Here is a 13,019-nt window from a genome sequence, read left to right on the forward strand (position 1 = left end):
TCTGCCAGGCCCCTGCCCAGCTGCAGCACCCTGCCTCCCTCCCTATGCCTACGCCCTGCCCCTGCTGGCTGGGACCAGCTGCAGCACCTGCTGCTCTAGAGGGGTTACAGAAAGCAGAGACTCCCCTCCCGCCCCTAGGGAAGAGAAGAGACTCCAGCTCCCTCTCCACCCCAGCATCCAAGCTGAGCCACTGGGCTGTCTCCACTGTCAGAGGCTGTGCTGATCTGACCTCTTACCCTCACCTTGCTCATCTCCTCCCTCTCCTCCGCGTGCATCCAGATCGGCTTGTGCTCATCTGTGGGGAAAACACAACAGGGTGCTGTTCACAACCGCGCTCCGGAGCTCCGCCCTACCCACCTACGCATCTGGCACACGCTGCAGCCCCACTCCCCACTTAGGAACCAGCCAGGATCCTGGGGCACTGGCTTCAGAACGCACCTCTCCGGCTCTCTCCACGGGACACTGCCTGTGGGGCTCTCCCCAACCCCAGCAGGGGCTGCATCCCCTGCTCATGGGCAGCTAATCCCTTCCTGGTTTCATAGTCACTGACCTGCTCTCCACACATAAATGACCTTCCCCTTAGCCCCAGGGAAAGCCTCCAGCCACTCTGCATGGTTCAGGGAGAGGGGCAGGGCGGTGCCATGCCCAGGGATGGTGGCGCAAGGACAGCTGTTCACCACTGTACAGTGTCACTGTGCTCTGCAAGGTCTGTGGATAGATCTCGTGGTGCCAGCCCTGCAGGGGAATGGGTGCCCTCTCCCTTCCCAGTGCACAGAGACAAGCCCAGGCAGGGTGCAGAGCGCAGCAGGCTTTGCAGGGACTCGCCCTGCCAGCAGAGGGGACATTGCATAGTGCCAGCCCCACAGCTGGAATGGGGAACTCCTCAGAGAGCTATGGCCAGGCTCCCCACGTCCCCCAACCATTTCCAGCTGTACGTACCATCCACAGAGCCAAACTCCTTCACATGGGCGCGGGTGAGGATCTCCTTGTACAGCACCTCAGCATCCTTGTATTTCCCTTGTTTCAGGTAGCAGGAGGCCTGCAGCCAATAGAGAGAGTTTTTCAAGCCCCACTGGGCCACTTGGGACCATGATTGCCCCCTAGGCCCCCCCAGTCAGCTCTCCCAGCTCCTCCCCCACTGACCCAGATGCCACCCTATGCCACCCAGACATCCCCCCATCTCCCTGCAGACGCACCAAGTTGTTCTTGGTCTTGGCCACATTGGGGTCGTCATGGCCCAGGCGGCTCTCGTAGATCTCCAGTGCCCGGCGGTAGTAGTACTCCACCTCCTCGTACTTGCCCTGGTTCTGGCACAGCAGTGCCAGGTTGTTCAGCTGTTTGGCCACGTCTGGATGGTCTTTGCCTAGAACCTGGAGAAGCCAGAGAAGGGAGGCCTCAGACAGCAACCCCTTCCAGATCACTGCAGGCCCCATGGCTGCTCCTCCTTGGACTCCTGGGAATGCCCTACTCTACTGAGGGACACTCTAGCACGCTAGCCCTTGCCCAGCACTCCCAGAAGCTAAAAGGTAGGGAACAAGTAGACTCCAGCTGGTCCCTCAGGGGCAGGGCCTGTAGCCAAATGCCAGGGAGATTCAGAGAAAAGGTCCACAGGCAGTGAATGGAGATGGGGACCCCGGCACTACAAAACAAAGCTGGAGGCAGGAGAGCAGGTGGCAGAGGCCAGCGCACTCGGGGCAGGGGGTAACTACAGGGACCTGCTGGATGTTTTTCAGGGCATTGGGGACTCAGACTTTAAGGCCAAAAGGGACCATTCATGATCATCTAGTCTGACCTCCTGCACACTGCAGGCCACAGAACCTCACCCACCCACTGCTGTAATAGATCCCTCGCCTCTGGCTGAGTTACTGAAGTCCTCGAATCATGAACTCATCTCCCTGCCCTCCCACCCCAGGCCGACTGCTAGGAGGAGTCAGGGGAGGGCAATGCTGGTACCTTCTCCCAGATCTCAGGGCTGGGGAGCAGCCCATCAAGAGGGGTGAGGGTGGATACATGCACACATGGAGGGCTCAGGCGGGTACCTTCTCGCGGATTTCCAGGGCTCGCTTGCACAGCGGCTCTGCCTCCTTGTACTTTCCTCTCTTGCCATAAAGAACAGCCAGATTGTTGAGGGTCGCGGCCACCTACAGAACAAGCCCCACCCCACTGAAGTGAGAAGGAACCAGAAGGAATGTGCCTGGGGAGCAAGGCCATCCTGGTCCCTTTGCACTCACTATTGCAGCCACTGTGGCGAGGCACCGCAGCAGCTTGGCAGCACACAGCAACGCTGCCCAGCTAGCTGGGCCAGGAAGCAGCAGCCTGTATCCAGCTGCAGGTGCCAGGCGCATTAAGGAAGCAGCACAGAGGTATCCAAGATGCCCAGGGTAAAACCCAAACTCTTCCCAGAAGTGCTGGAGTCAGGACTGGGACTGCACATGCCCTCACCTGATCCCCTGGCATGGTGTAGGGGGACAGAATGCCAAGGGGTGCTCCATGGCCAGTGCCTGAGCCCCATTCCCTGCCACCTGGGGCTTTCCATGGCAGCCTGTTGTGCAATCAGTGAGCAGCCCAGCCACGTGTACCACGGAGAATGGTGGGAGGGAACGTGACATGCTTCCTGCCCACCTGGCCCCCGCTCCCCAGCCAGCAGGGGACCTGTGCCCCCAGGGCCAGGGCAGCAGATACTCACTGCAGGGTGGTCTTTCCCCAGCGTCTTCTCGCGAATGGAGAGTGCGTCGTTCAGCAGATGGGCTGCCTCTTTGTATTTATTCTGATCCCTGCAGCACAAAGTCAGTGTATCACGGTGCAGGTCTAGAGTGCTGGGACTCTGAGCATGCGGCACCTGGGACAACAGTCCCCCCGGCAACCCTGCAGCCTTTTCCAATTCCCAATGAGCCTCACCAACCACAGCTCTCAGCCCATTCCAGCCTGCCCTCTCCCATCCCTCCCCAAATCCCATCCCTCCCATGGCTTTCTGTAAAGCCCACCCCAGGCTAATGGGGCCTGGGCTTCATGGCCATCACCTGACCCCAAGCAGTTTCCCAAGGGAGACTCTGCCAGATGCAGGAGCCGTACATTTGCCAGATGGGGAAGAAGTGGCAGGGCCCTGCTCCCCACCCCAACGCTCACCTGTACACCAGCGCCAGGATGTTGAGCATGGTGGCCACATCGGGGTGGTCGTGGCCTGATGTCTTCTCCAGGTCCTCCAGTGCCTGCTTGCAGAGCGGCACAGCTACCTCGTAGCGCCCCTGCGAGGCGTACTGGATCACCAGGTTGTGGAGGGTGCGCAGGCGTGCTGGGATCTCGTAGCCACCCTGCTGGGCAGCTGCCGCCGCACTGCTGTGCTGGTGGGGCACTGCAAACACACACACGAGTAACCAGGCTGGTGGTGGGCACAGAGCACGGGCAGCACACCGCTTGGGCTCACAGCACCAGCCAGGCTGGGCTACCCACTCACCTCAAACCAGCCAGGGCTCTTATTACAGGCCCCAGCAGACAAACCACAGGAGAAGGTGGGAGGATGGGGTAGGGGGGACTGGAACCACTTACTTCCTGGGCCATGTTCCTCTTCTTCGTTCGGGAACAGATCATCCAGGGAGTCCTTTGTGGAGTCCCCTTCCTTCTCCTCCTGGTAGGGGGAGGGGAAGAACCATCAGTGTAAAGTGCCAGCACCCTAGTAAGACAGCTCCCCACCCCACCCTGTGCAGGGTCCAGTCCCCACTGAGGTCAGGCAGGTGCTCCCCCCACCCCATGGGCCCAGTCGCCCCATGGTCAGTGAGCCCACCCCCCACCCCGAGTCTCACTCCCGGTCCTGGCAGCAGGGTCCCACATCACAGCTGGTTCCTTAGCAGACAGGCCCTGGTTCAGGCAGGTGAAAGCGCACTGACACACACTGCCACACACTGCCGGACTGACACACACTGCCGGATGTCTGGAGCACAAGCCACGGAGGCTGGGCACTCCTGGAGGGCCCGTCTATCCCTCGGCTCAGCCCTGTGGGATAGCTCTGGGAATTAGCGCCCCCTGCAGCAATGACTTTTACCGATGGTGAGACGTCCTCATCGTATTTCTTCAGCTGGTTCATGAACTCCAGGTGCTTCTTCTCCTCCTCCAGCTGGGCCACTGTCTGCTCACTGCGCTGCAGCTTCTGCTGGGTGTTGGCCAGCTCATCTCGCAGCCACTGGTTCTCCTGGCACAGTCTCCGCACCTGGGCACGCAGCTTCTGCTTCTCTGACTCCACTGCATTCAGGTGGCTGGACAGAGCCATCATCACCTGCGCCAAGAGAGCCAACAGCAACATCATCAATCCAGCAGGAGAACCAGCACAGCCTCTCCCCAAGGCAGCCCCACTACGTTGCACCCTGGACCCATCTGCCTCTCCAGACAGAGGTTAGCCATTGCCAGGCTCAGATCTGGCAGAGGATTCTGCAGCCCCTGGGGATGGCACAGTACCGTATCTGCCCTCCTATGCCAGACCCCTGGGTGACCCATGTGCTTGCTACCATGCCTCCCCGTCGCTCACCTGAGCCTCCCCAAGCCCCAGCTCAATCATCTCCACCGACTTGCGAAGCAGATTGGATTTCTCATGCACCAGGTTGGCCTCCTCATCCTTCTTCAGACACTTGATGGTCTCCAGCAGGCTGTGCAGGATGGAGTTGTGCTCGTTCTTGAGGGCCTCCAGCCCCTGGATCACCAGCTTGGTGTTGCAGATGATCTCCTCCTGGCTCAGCTTGTCCAGCTTCTCCTCCCTTGGGTACACCATTGTGGACATGGTCCTTCACCTACACGCCCACCTAGCAACGAGAGAAGAGCAGAGCCTGGCCCAGGGGAGCTACCATGGCGCAAGATCCTAAGAGAGAAGCTGCTTAGAGCCCCACCCCCACAGACGAGTCAGAGGGGATACCAGGGACCAGGCCTCAGACGCTTTTGATTACCCCTCTCCTCTCTTCATCCCGTCTCCTTCAGGGAGGGGAGAGATTTTTGGGCCTACCCCCTTCTAAGAGGAGGGGGACATGGAGGGCCGTCTGTCACCTGCAGGAACAGCATGCGTGGGCAGCAGACAGAGAGCCAGCGTCAGAACTGACACGCTCCTCTACGCCCCCACACCTTTGGCAGCTAAGAAAGCTGATTTCGCTGCCCTTTAAGAGCGGAGATAAGTAACTGGCAGCTGGGCTTGTGATGAACACACCTCCAGTCCAGAGGTCACTGAGAGAGAGACAGCAGGAACCAGCGCAAAGAGGCACGAGGCACCTTGGCTGGGTAAGAAGAAAGGACAAAGAGAAGATAGAAAGAATCCAACCCGAAGTCTGTTGCTTCCTCAGCAGTGAAACCCCTAAGAAAGCACCTGCCGCAGGGCCGGGAGGCACTGACCTCGGCCAACCTAAAAGGCTCACCACCCCCAGAACAAAGACATGCATTGGTCTGAGCCAGGGGAAAGGAGCACAGCATGATGGACAGGATTCGGCACAAGCAAGGGGGGAAGGCACCGCCACGTTACTGAAGGCTGTTACACACAGGGAAATTTACTGCATTCCAACAGCAATACAACAGTACCACAACAGCTACGCCGCCAGAACTCCCCAGGGAGACTCTTCTCTGGAATGACAGTAGCCTTTTCTCTGGGTAATCTGCTTTGCTGCCAGCCAAGGGACTGTTCTCAGCACAGGGCTCCTGGGTACAAGCCACTCCATGCCCCTGTCTCTCTCTATGTGCAATGGGAGAATAGGAGCCCACCAACCTTTGCAGGGAACTGTGAGAGTTACTGTTTATAGCGTGTCATTGTTACTGCTGGAGCCCTGCACAGGAGCCTTCCGTGCTGTTCCTGGCACAATGGGGACAGCATGCACTCTGCAGTCCTGAGCGTGAACGGACCAGGTGCAGGGAAAGCACCAGCACATTTGGCAACTGCAGTCCAGAGAGAACACCACACACTGCAAGCAGAACTCCTGTGCCCTGGCTGTCCCTCCCTGGCAGACCTGTAGGGTCTGGTCTCCGGCTCCCTCACACCCACTCCTCCTTTAGGTGGTGTCAAGGTGCAAGGTAGAAACATACCGCCCCAGAGATCAGCCCCTTCACACTCCAGCCTGACTCCCCCCTGCCTCCCCCAAGCCAGACAAGTGCCCTGGCCCCAGGCACATCCAATTCTTACCTCACTCAGTGTCCCTACCTAGGGCTGGATTAGGGGCAGGGACCTAGTGCCAGTGCTGGGGCATGCAACAGCAGCTGCTGGAGTCTGCCCACCAGCATTGCCTCTGCAGACATGGAGAGATACCAAGCAGGCAGTGCAACCTGGGCTCATATGACCCACTGGAAGGAAGGTGGCAGGTGGCCAGGGTATTACGCCAGCCAGAAGAGGGAGGAGTGAAGGGAGGGTGCTGGCAGCAGATTTGCCTTTGTTCTGCTGTTAGGACCCACCTTTGTGTGTTATGGGCTCTTTGCTCAGCAACAGTCTCCTGCCTGTGTTTACAGCATAACAAGAAATCCTGCTCCAGGTGCAGCATGGGGGAACAAATCAAGTCTCTACAGAACTCCCACCCCAGCGGGCATACTCCCCTCAGCTCTCCGGGAGCCCCTACCATCTAGGCCTCCAGTTCCTTGTGGTGGGGAGGGGTGCCCCAGAGGAGAGGTGGTCGGTGCAGCTGCAGGGACACAGCCCCAGGGACGCTAGTTGCACACTGAACTTGGAGAGGATCGCCCACCCACTGTGAGACAGTAAGTGGGAGGGGACAGAGGAGACTGGCAGTCAGTGCCCTCAGAGACAGAGGAAGGCTGCAGAGCAGAAGGCTCTTGCACCAAGAGCACTGGGAGCTGAAGGGGCCTCGGCCTGTGAAGATGCTGGAGCACATCCATGGAGAGGGATTTTAAGGAGGCCTGGAACGAGGACTTTGCAGGGGGTGGACGTGCGGGTGGCTGCAGCAGCACCATGGATGTGCTGGAGAGCTGGGCCTCAGGGAGGCCACAGAGCAATGGTCATGAGGAGAGAAGGGTCAGGGAAAGGAGGAGACAGACGGATGTGCAGACAGTGGAGGCTAGGAAATGGCTCAGGCACAGATGCTGGGGCTTGGGGAAAGAAAGATGAGATGACAGCAATGAAATGACTGGAGAAGGAAGACGACTAGGTGGGGAGGAGTGAGGTGAGTGAGTGCAATGGAAGGAAATGGCAGATTCCTCATCTCTGGCCAGACAAACTGGGAGGGGCAGGTGAAATGGAGAATGTAGGGGAGTTAATGGCCTGGAAGAGGGAGCGAGGAATGCCAGCAGGTTGGGAGGGGAAGGAAGCTGGGGCTGCTCTACACTGAAAAGTGACATCTCTTGTAGAGTGAAAAGTGTACACCCCTGAGAGATGCAGTTAAGCCGACCTAACCCCACCTTCCATGGACCTAGCTACTGCCTCGCGGAGAGGTGGATTATCTACAGCCCCAGGAGACCCCTCCTGCTGCGAGTGTCTACACCAATAGTCCCCAAACTTTTGTAGTTGTGCCCCCCTTGCCTCTAATACAATCTGCCTGCCCCCTGCCCCAGGAGTCGTGGTTGGGCACTGGGGTCGGGAGCGGGGCTGGGCCATGGCCAGGAGTCGGGCTGGGGCTGGGGCCCAGTGCCGTAACAAGGGCGAGGCGAGTGAGGCACTTGCCTCGGGCGCGCAAAGCAGAGGGGCGCAGCTCTACTGCGATCGGCGGCACTTTGGCGGAAGCACTACCACCGACGCGTCTTCGGCGGTGGGTCCCTGAAGGACCTGCTGCCAAATTGAATGAAGCGGTGGCAGCAATTCGGCAGCAGGTCCTTCCCTTCGACAGGGACCCAGGGACCCGCCGCCGAATTGCCTGGAGCCAGCCCTTGCCTTGGGCACAAAAATTCCTTGTTACAGCTCTGGTGGGGCCAAACAAGGTGGTGCTCTCTCTCTGCCCCCCACTCCCCAGGGGCGCTGGCCCAGGTCCCACCACACACACCCAGAATATTCCTCCGCGAATTCCTCCCTGAACATGCCCCATAGTTTGGGGATCTCTGGTCTATACTGAAGCACTTTAGCTGTAGCATGTTAAATGTAGACCAGCCCTTAGACTCTGCAGGTTGGGAGGCAGCTCAGCAGAGTCACTGATGAGATTTCCAGCTCAGGGGAAAGACAGTCAATGAAACATGGGCTGCCTGAAGGAATACAGCAGAGAGGGGCCTGCTGCTGCTGGAGCCCAGAGGGGGAAGTGTTCATCCCCACAGCCGTGACAATCTGAAGGAGGCACCCCCAGCACAAGAATGGCAGGACAGTGCCACCTGAAGATGGCTTGGCCATTCTCTCCCAGGCCCTGTCTCCACTAAAGCCATGTTAGCCACAGCATTGCAACTAAGTCACTAAGGTGGAGTTATAGTTGCTGGCACAAAACACAGGACTTCAGCCTAGGCTCAGACACGGGGAAAGCAGGAAATGGGAATCACAGGCCTCCAGTGTGTGAGGGAGAAGAAACCCCTCCTCCAAAGGCTTCTCAGGGTGGTGGTGTAACCCTGGCCACTGGAGGTATTTAAGAACAGGTTGGAGAGATGTCAGGGACAGTCTAGGTTTACTTGGTCATGCCTCAGTGCTCTCAGAAGGCTGGACTTGACCTCTCAAGGTCCCTGCCAACCCTACATTTTACTCCTGGGGGAATTCTGCGCCATTGCAAATGCACAGAATTTATGTCCCCCGCAGATTTCTTTGCTTCCCCACAGAAAAATGACTTTCTGATGGGGAAGCCACAAGAGCGGTCCTGCGGCCTCCCCAGCAATATGTTCTGGGTGCCCAGGGCAGCCACCAGAGAGGTAACTCACTGTAGGGCAAGGGGTGGGACTGGGCAAGACCCTGCTGGTGGCTTCTACCCTGAGCCGGCCTCAGCTGCTAGTCCCAGCTGGGCTGGGCAGGACGGGACTTCCTTTTTCTCTGCACACATCCGGGGAAGAGTCAGACCCACCTCCAGATTTCTGCCCCAGCTGCAGGAAGCTCTGCAAGCTCCCTCCCCTGCTTCCTGAACTCATCACTCCTCAGCTGCAGGGGGAGGAATCCCTGTACAGGGAGCTGCTCCCCCATCCACCCAGACCCCTTCATGCCCAGACCTTCCCACCGAGCCTCACCCTCCCGCTGAGCCCCACTCCCCCAGCATGGGACCCCTGTTGAGCCCCCCACACCCTCTACCAAGCTCTGCCCGCCCCACTCAGACCCCTCCTCCCACTGAGCCCCAGCCACCTTCACCTGGATCCCCTGCAGAGTCCCATTAGCACTGCACCCAGAACCCCTGCAACAAGTCCCTGTGTATCCAGATGCCCCGCACACTCTGATTCCCCACTGAGCCACCCGCACCCAGATCGCACCACACAGAACCTGCACAACCCACACCTGGATGGAAGGGCAGGGGCCTGGGGTGTTTCTGGGCCAGGCCTGGTCCCTGCGCTGTGTCACGGTTGGGTGCAGCCTCACCACTGAGTCCGTGTCCCAGGGGGAGCTGACAGTGATCTCCTGTGCTCCCCAGTGTGAGGCTGGAGCCTCCACATTTATTTGACAAATAAAATGGGCAGAATTTTAAAATATTGTGCACAGAATTTTTACTTTTTTGGCACAGAATGCCCTCAGGAGTAACATTTCTATGATTTTAAGTGCTAAGTGGGAGCCTCAGCTGGTGAGTCAAATGGAGTTCACAACTCAAGGGAGTAAAACAGACCATTTGCGTGTTCCTTAAAGAGTCCCCTCCGGGAGAGCAAAGAACAGCCACCCCTACTAGTAGACTGGCTGCTGGACTGCAGGCTCTGCTAAAGGGGGCAACTTCTGAGAGGAATCTCTGGATCCAAGCTTCCCCTGCTCCTTGCATGAGCAGATCAGCCTGTCTTTGCTAAATAAACTGAGGCAAAGGGAACCAAAAATGAGTCTCCTTTTTGGATCCTGAAAGGGCTATACCATCCAGCACCGAGCATTTCCTAGTTTCCTACCAGGAGGAGCCTTGAGCCAGAACTGACACCCGTCTGGGGTCGTGCAATTCCAGCTCTGAGCGCAGCAACGTCCCAGTAATGCCCAGTCCAGTAATGTTTTCTGCTATACAGCATGTGAGCAACGCTGGCTGGCTGGAGCCCTGCCACCGGCCGGGTTTACTCTCTGGCTGGGATAGCGAGTCTTTGCCAACAATGCTGGATGCTGCTCTGAGTCTCAGAGAGCGTGACCCAGGGCTTTGTAGATACATCTCTGTATTAAGCATCTTCACATAACTTTCATATGATTTTGTATTATGCCTCTTCGTATAACCTGGTATTAAGCTATTTTCATACAACTTTGTATCAAGTCCTTTGATATAGGAACTTTGTATCAGAGCCCTATGTAGAAAAACTTGTGTTAAGCCTTGGTATAATGTTATAGCCCCTAAGGATACTTAAAGTAGAAGAAAAATGTCTTTTTGCTAGGAGTAGACTAAGATCTTCCCCCCCACACACACACTCCCTTAATCAATTGCCCTGTTGAATGAACGAGGTGTGAATGAGCAAGGTGTGGAAGGCAGCACCTCCAGCCACTTGCAACCCTTGGAGAGGGGATGGAAGCCAGACCCAAGGACAATAAAACGTGTCAAGTAGGCTCATTAAGAAAAAGCAGACATATTGACGGCCCCAGGGGGAGGGGGGGGTTAAAAGCAAGCACTTTCTTTTGGAAACACCCTCTTTGCAGCATTGGGACAACACCCAGAAGAAAGCAGGACAAAGGACCAAGGGACATAGACACAGATTTTGAATCTGGTACCGATTTGCATGAGACGGAAGCTGCTATAAATGTGAGGTGTCTTGCAGAGGACCCCGGGTCTCGTCTTGTCAACATGGGAGCATCAATCTGGATTGGCAGACGCCCGGCTCCACCCCCTCCCCCATCTAACTCACCTGGCCAGTAAAGTTAGGGGGAGCAACTAATTGGTAACAACAACAAGCCGGCGTGTGCTTGTGAGTGTAATATATCATATGCATAAGATACGGTGTTAACTAATCCATGTATTACTAAGAAATGTGGGGTTTTGCCTTATTCCCCCTGAAAAGATCCTGTGCAGTACTTTACGTACAACAGATTGTCCCTGTCCACAGTGCTCCAGAAACAGCCCCACTGCAAAGGCCTGTGCATATGCAGACTATTGGAGCCACCTTCTCAGCAGAGGCAAGCACCTGGTCACTGCTGACCATTAGTATGTTATCCCAGGCACCATCCCGTCCCCAGACACCCCACTCCCCTGGGGTGCAGTGATAAGAGAATGGGGAGCGATGCAAGGGATGCCAGCTCAGGGAGGGCAGCGCTGTGACCCAGGAGATGGCAGCTCCAGGCACCATTTGATTGATCCTATGCTCAATTAAGAACAACAACAGTCACACAAAGCATACACAAGCCCACAATGTGAGTGCACACCCAGCACACACATACATACAGTTGCAACAGGAGTCACTGGGAAGGGGCAATCTCTTCCCAGCCTTCAAAGGCTCTTCACACCCTAAATGAGCCTCCCCACAGAGACCTTATAAATAAGGGCAGAGCATTCTTATCTCCAGGCTCCCCACACCACTTTGTCCACAGTCCTCTGCTCTGCAAGACTCCTGCCTCTCATTCCCAGCACAGTCCCAACCCTCCCAACTAACCCAGTCCCCCAGCTCAGTTCTGGGGGTTCCCTGCACTCCCTCCCACACAGACCTAGAAAAGCTGTGCCCCCACGCCCCTCCAAACCCCTCACTTTTCTTACCCAGCTCCAGTGATTACAATTATCCCAGTTTACAGAGAAGGAATTTAAGCAGAGAGAGGTTAAGGATAAAGTTAGTGACCACCTCCCGATATTTGGGCTTAAGTGGCTTGCCCACCATAGCATGGGAAGTCTGTGTCACAGCAAGAGACACCCCATCTTCCCTGGGTCCCAGATTACTGCCCTAACTACAGGATCATTGCACTAAGGCAGCCTAGCCAGAGATCTGCTCAGCTTCCCTCCTCCTCCTCTACCCAGGAAGTCTACCATCTGGGAACTAATTGCTAGGCTAGTCCAGCTGGCTAGAAGTGATGTGGCGGAGCACCCCTATTGCACAGCCAACCAGAGATTTGGCCTACTCTTTCTGAGAGGCAGCATGCCTTAGTGATTGTTCTGCAATACGGGTGCTAGTCCTGGCTCAGCCAGAAGCAGCTTTGTGAAATCGCTGCTGTCCTCATTTGTGGCACAGGCTGAAAGATACTTGGGGGAAAGTAAGTGTATGTTGTATGTTTCACTATCAGGGCTGGCCTACATAAGAACCTACTTCTGCTATGAGGTAAAGACATTACTCTTTTAGCTCAGATGGAGCCTCCCACCCCATGGGGCTGGAGGTCCTGGGGGAGGTCACATCCCTGTCAAGAAACAATCCCCAGTTATCTGTCTGAGGTTTGACAGGATCAGGCCCAGTATTATTAAAGTTACTATTTATTTGGGAACCCTGATGTACCTTGCAACCTTCACACTTTATTACAAATACAGAAGCATTCCTAGTTTATTAGTACATTTATCAAAATCACAAACACTCTAACCCAGCAAGGTAGATAGTGATACTACAGAATGTACATCTGAACATCCATACACTCACACCATCCCTGGCAGGGCCCAAAATGTTCTGAAATGTTAACCATTATCTTCCTCATCACCATCGCCTTCCTCCTCATCACCAGTGAGGATCATTCTGGCACCTCCCAAGGGCTACATCTCTTACACTTCCTGCTCACAGGCTGGGATACAACTTGTGTAATATATTACGCTGACACTGCTATGTCTAATATATATTCAGTAGGAGTTTCTCCCCTCTTTCTTATTTGTATTTAATCATCCTACTAACGTTGGGGTGCCCTTCTCCTATAGTTTAGTATGTTAATGATCTCAACTTATCATATGCATCATTGCCAGGGCACTCTTGTGGTCAGGCATCCACAGATGTTCCCATCCTAAAATACTGAAAAGCTGGTGTTAGCTCACGTTCCTGTGGTTGGCTGGTATCATTATGGACAAACTTTCCCCTTAAACACTATTCCCAGT

At 56.0% G+C, this 13,019-nt stretch overlaps 1 protein-coding gene across 9 annotated transcripts in view; it reads right to left on the minus strand.

Moving 5' to 3' along the window:
- KLC4 (kinesin light chain 4) overlaps nt 1-13,019 on the minus strand; it is a 51,682-nt gene that overhangs the window by 27,711 nt on the left and 10,952 nt on the right. For 5 of the 9 annotated variants that reach the window (XM_045011842.1, XM_045011847.1, XM_045011843.1 and 2 more), the window contains 9 exons: nt 4,520-4,790; nt 4,040-4,270; nt 3,547-3,625; nt 3,127-3,352; nt 2,687-2,774; nt 2,040-2,141; nt 1,197-1,370; nt 940-1,039; nt 237-295 (listed from right to left, as the gene is read on the minus strand). In XM_045011842.1, the coding sequence (XP_044867777.1) occupies nt 237-295; nt 940-1,039; nt 1,197-1,370; nt 2,040-2,141; nt 2,687-2,774; nt 3,127-3,352; nt 3,547-3,625; nt 4,040-4,270; nt 4,520-4,768 (1,308 nt within the window). In that variant the 5' untranslated portion in view covers nt 4,769-4,790. Of the gene's footprint in view, nt 1-236; nt 296-939; nt 1,040-1,196; nt 1,371-2,039; nt 2,142-2,686; nt 2,775-3,126; nt 3,353-3,546; nt 3,626-4,039; nt 4,271-4,519; nt 4,791-6,145; nt 6,329-13,019 lie in introns of those variants that run through there. The other 4 variants (XM_045011846.1, XM_045011848.1, XM_045011851.1 and 1 more) reach the window with 2 other exon arrangements.

The sequence above is a fragment of the Mauremys mutica genome, chromosome 3, assembly GCF_020497125.1.
Source record: "Mauremys mutica isolate MM-2020 ecotype Southern chromosome 3, ASM2049712v1, whole genome shotgun sequence".
Classification (NCBI taxonomy): Eukaryota; Metazoa; Chordata; order Testudines; family Geoemydidae; genus Mauremys; species Mauremys mutica.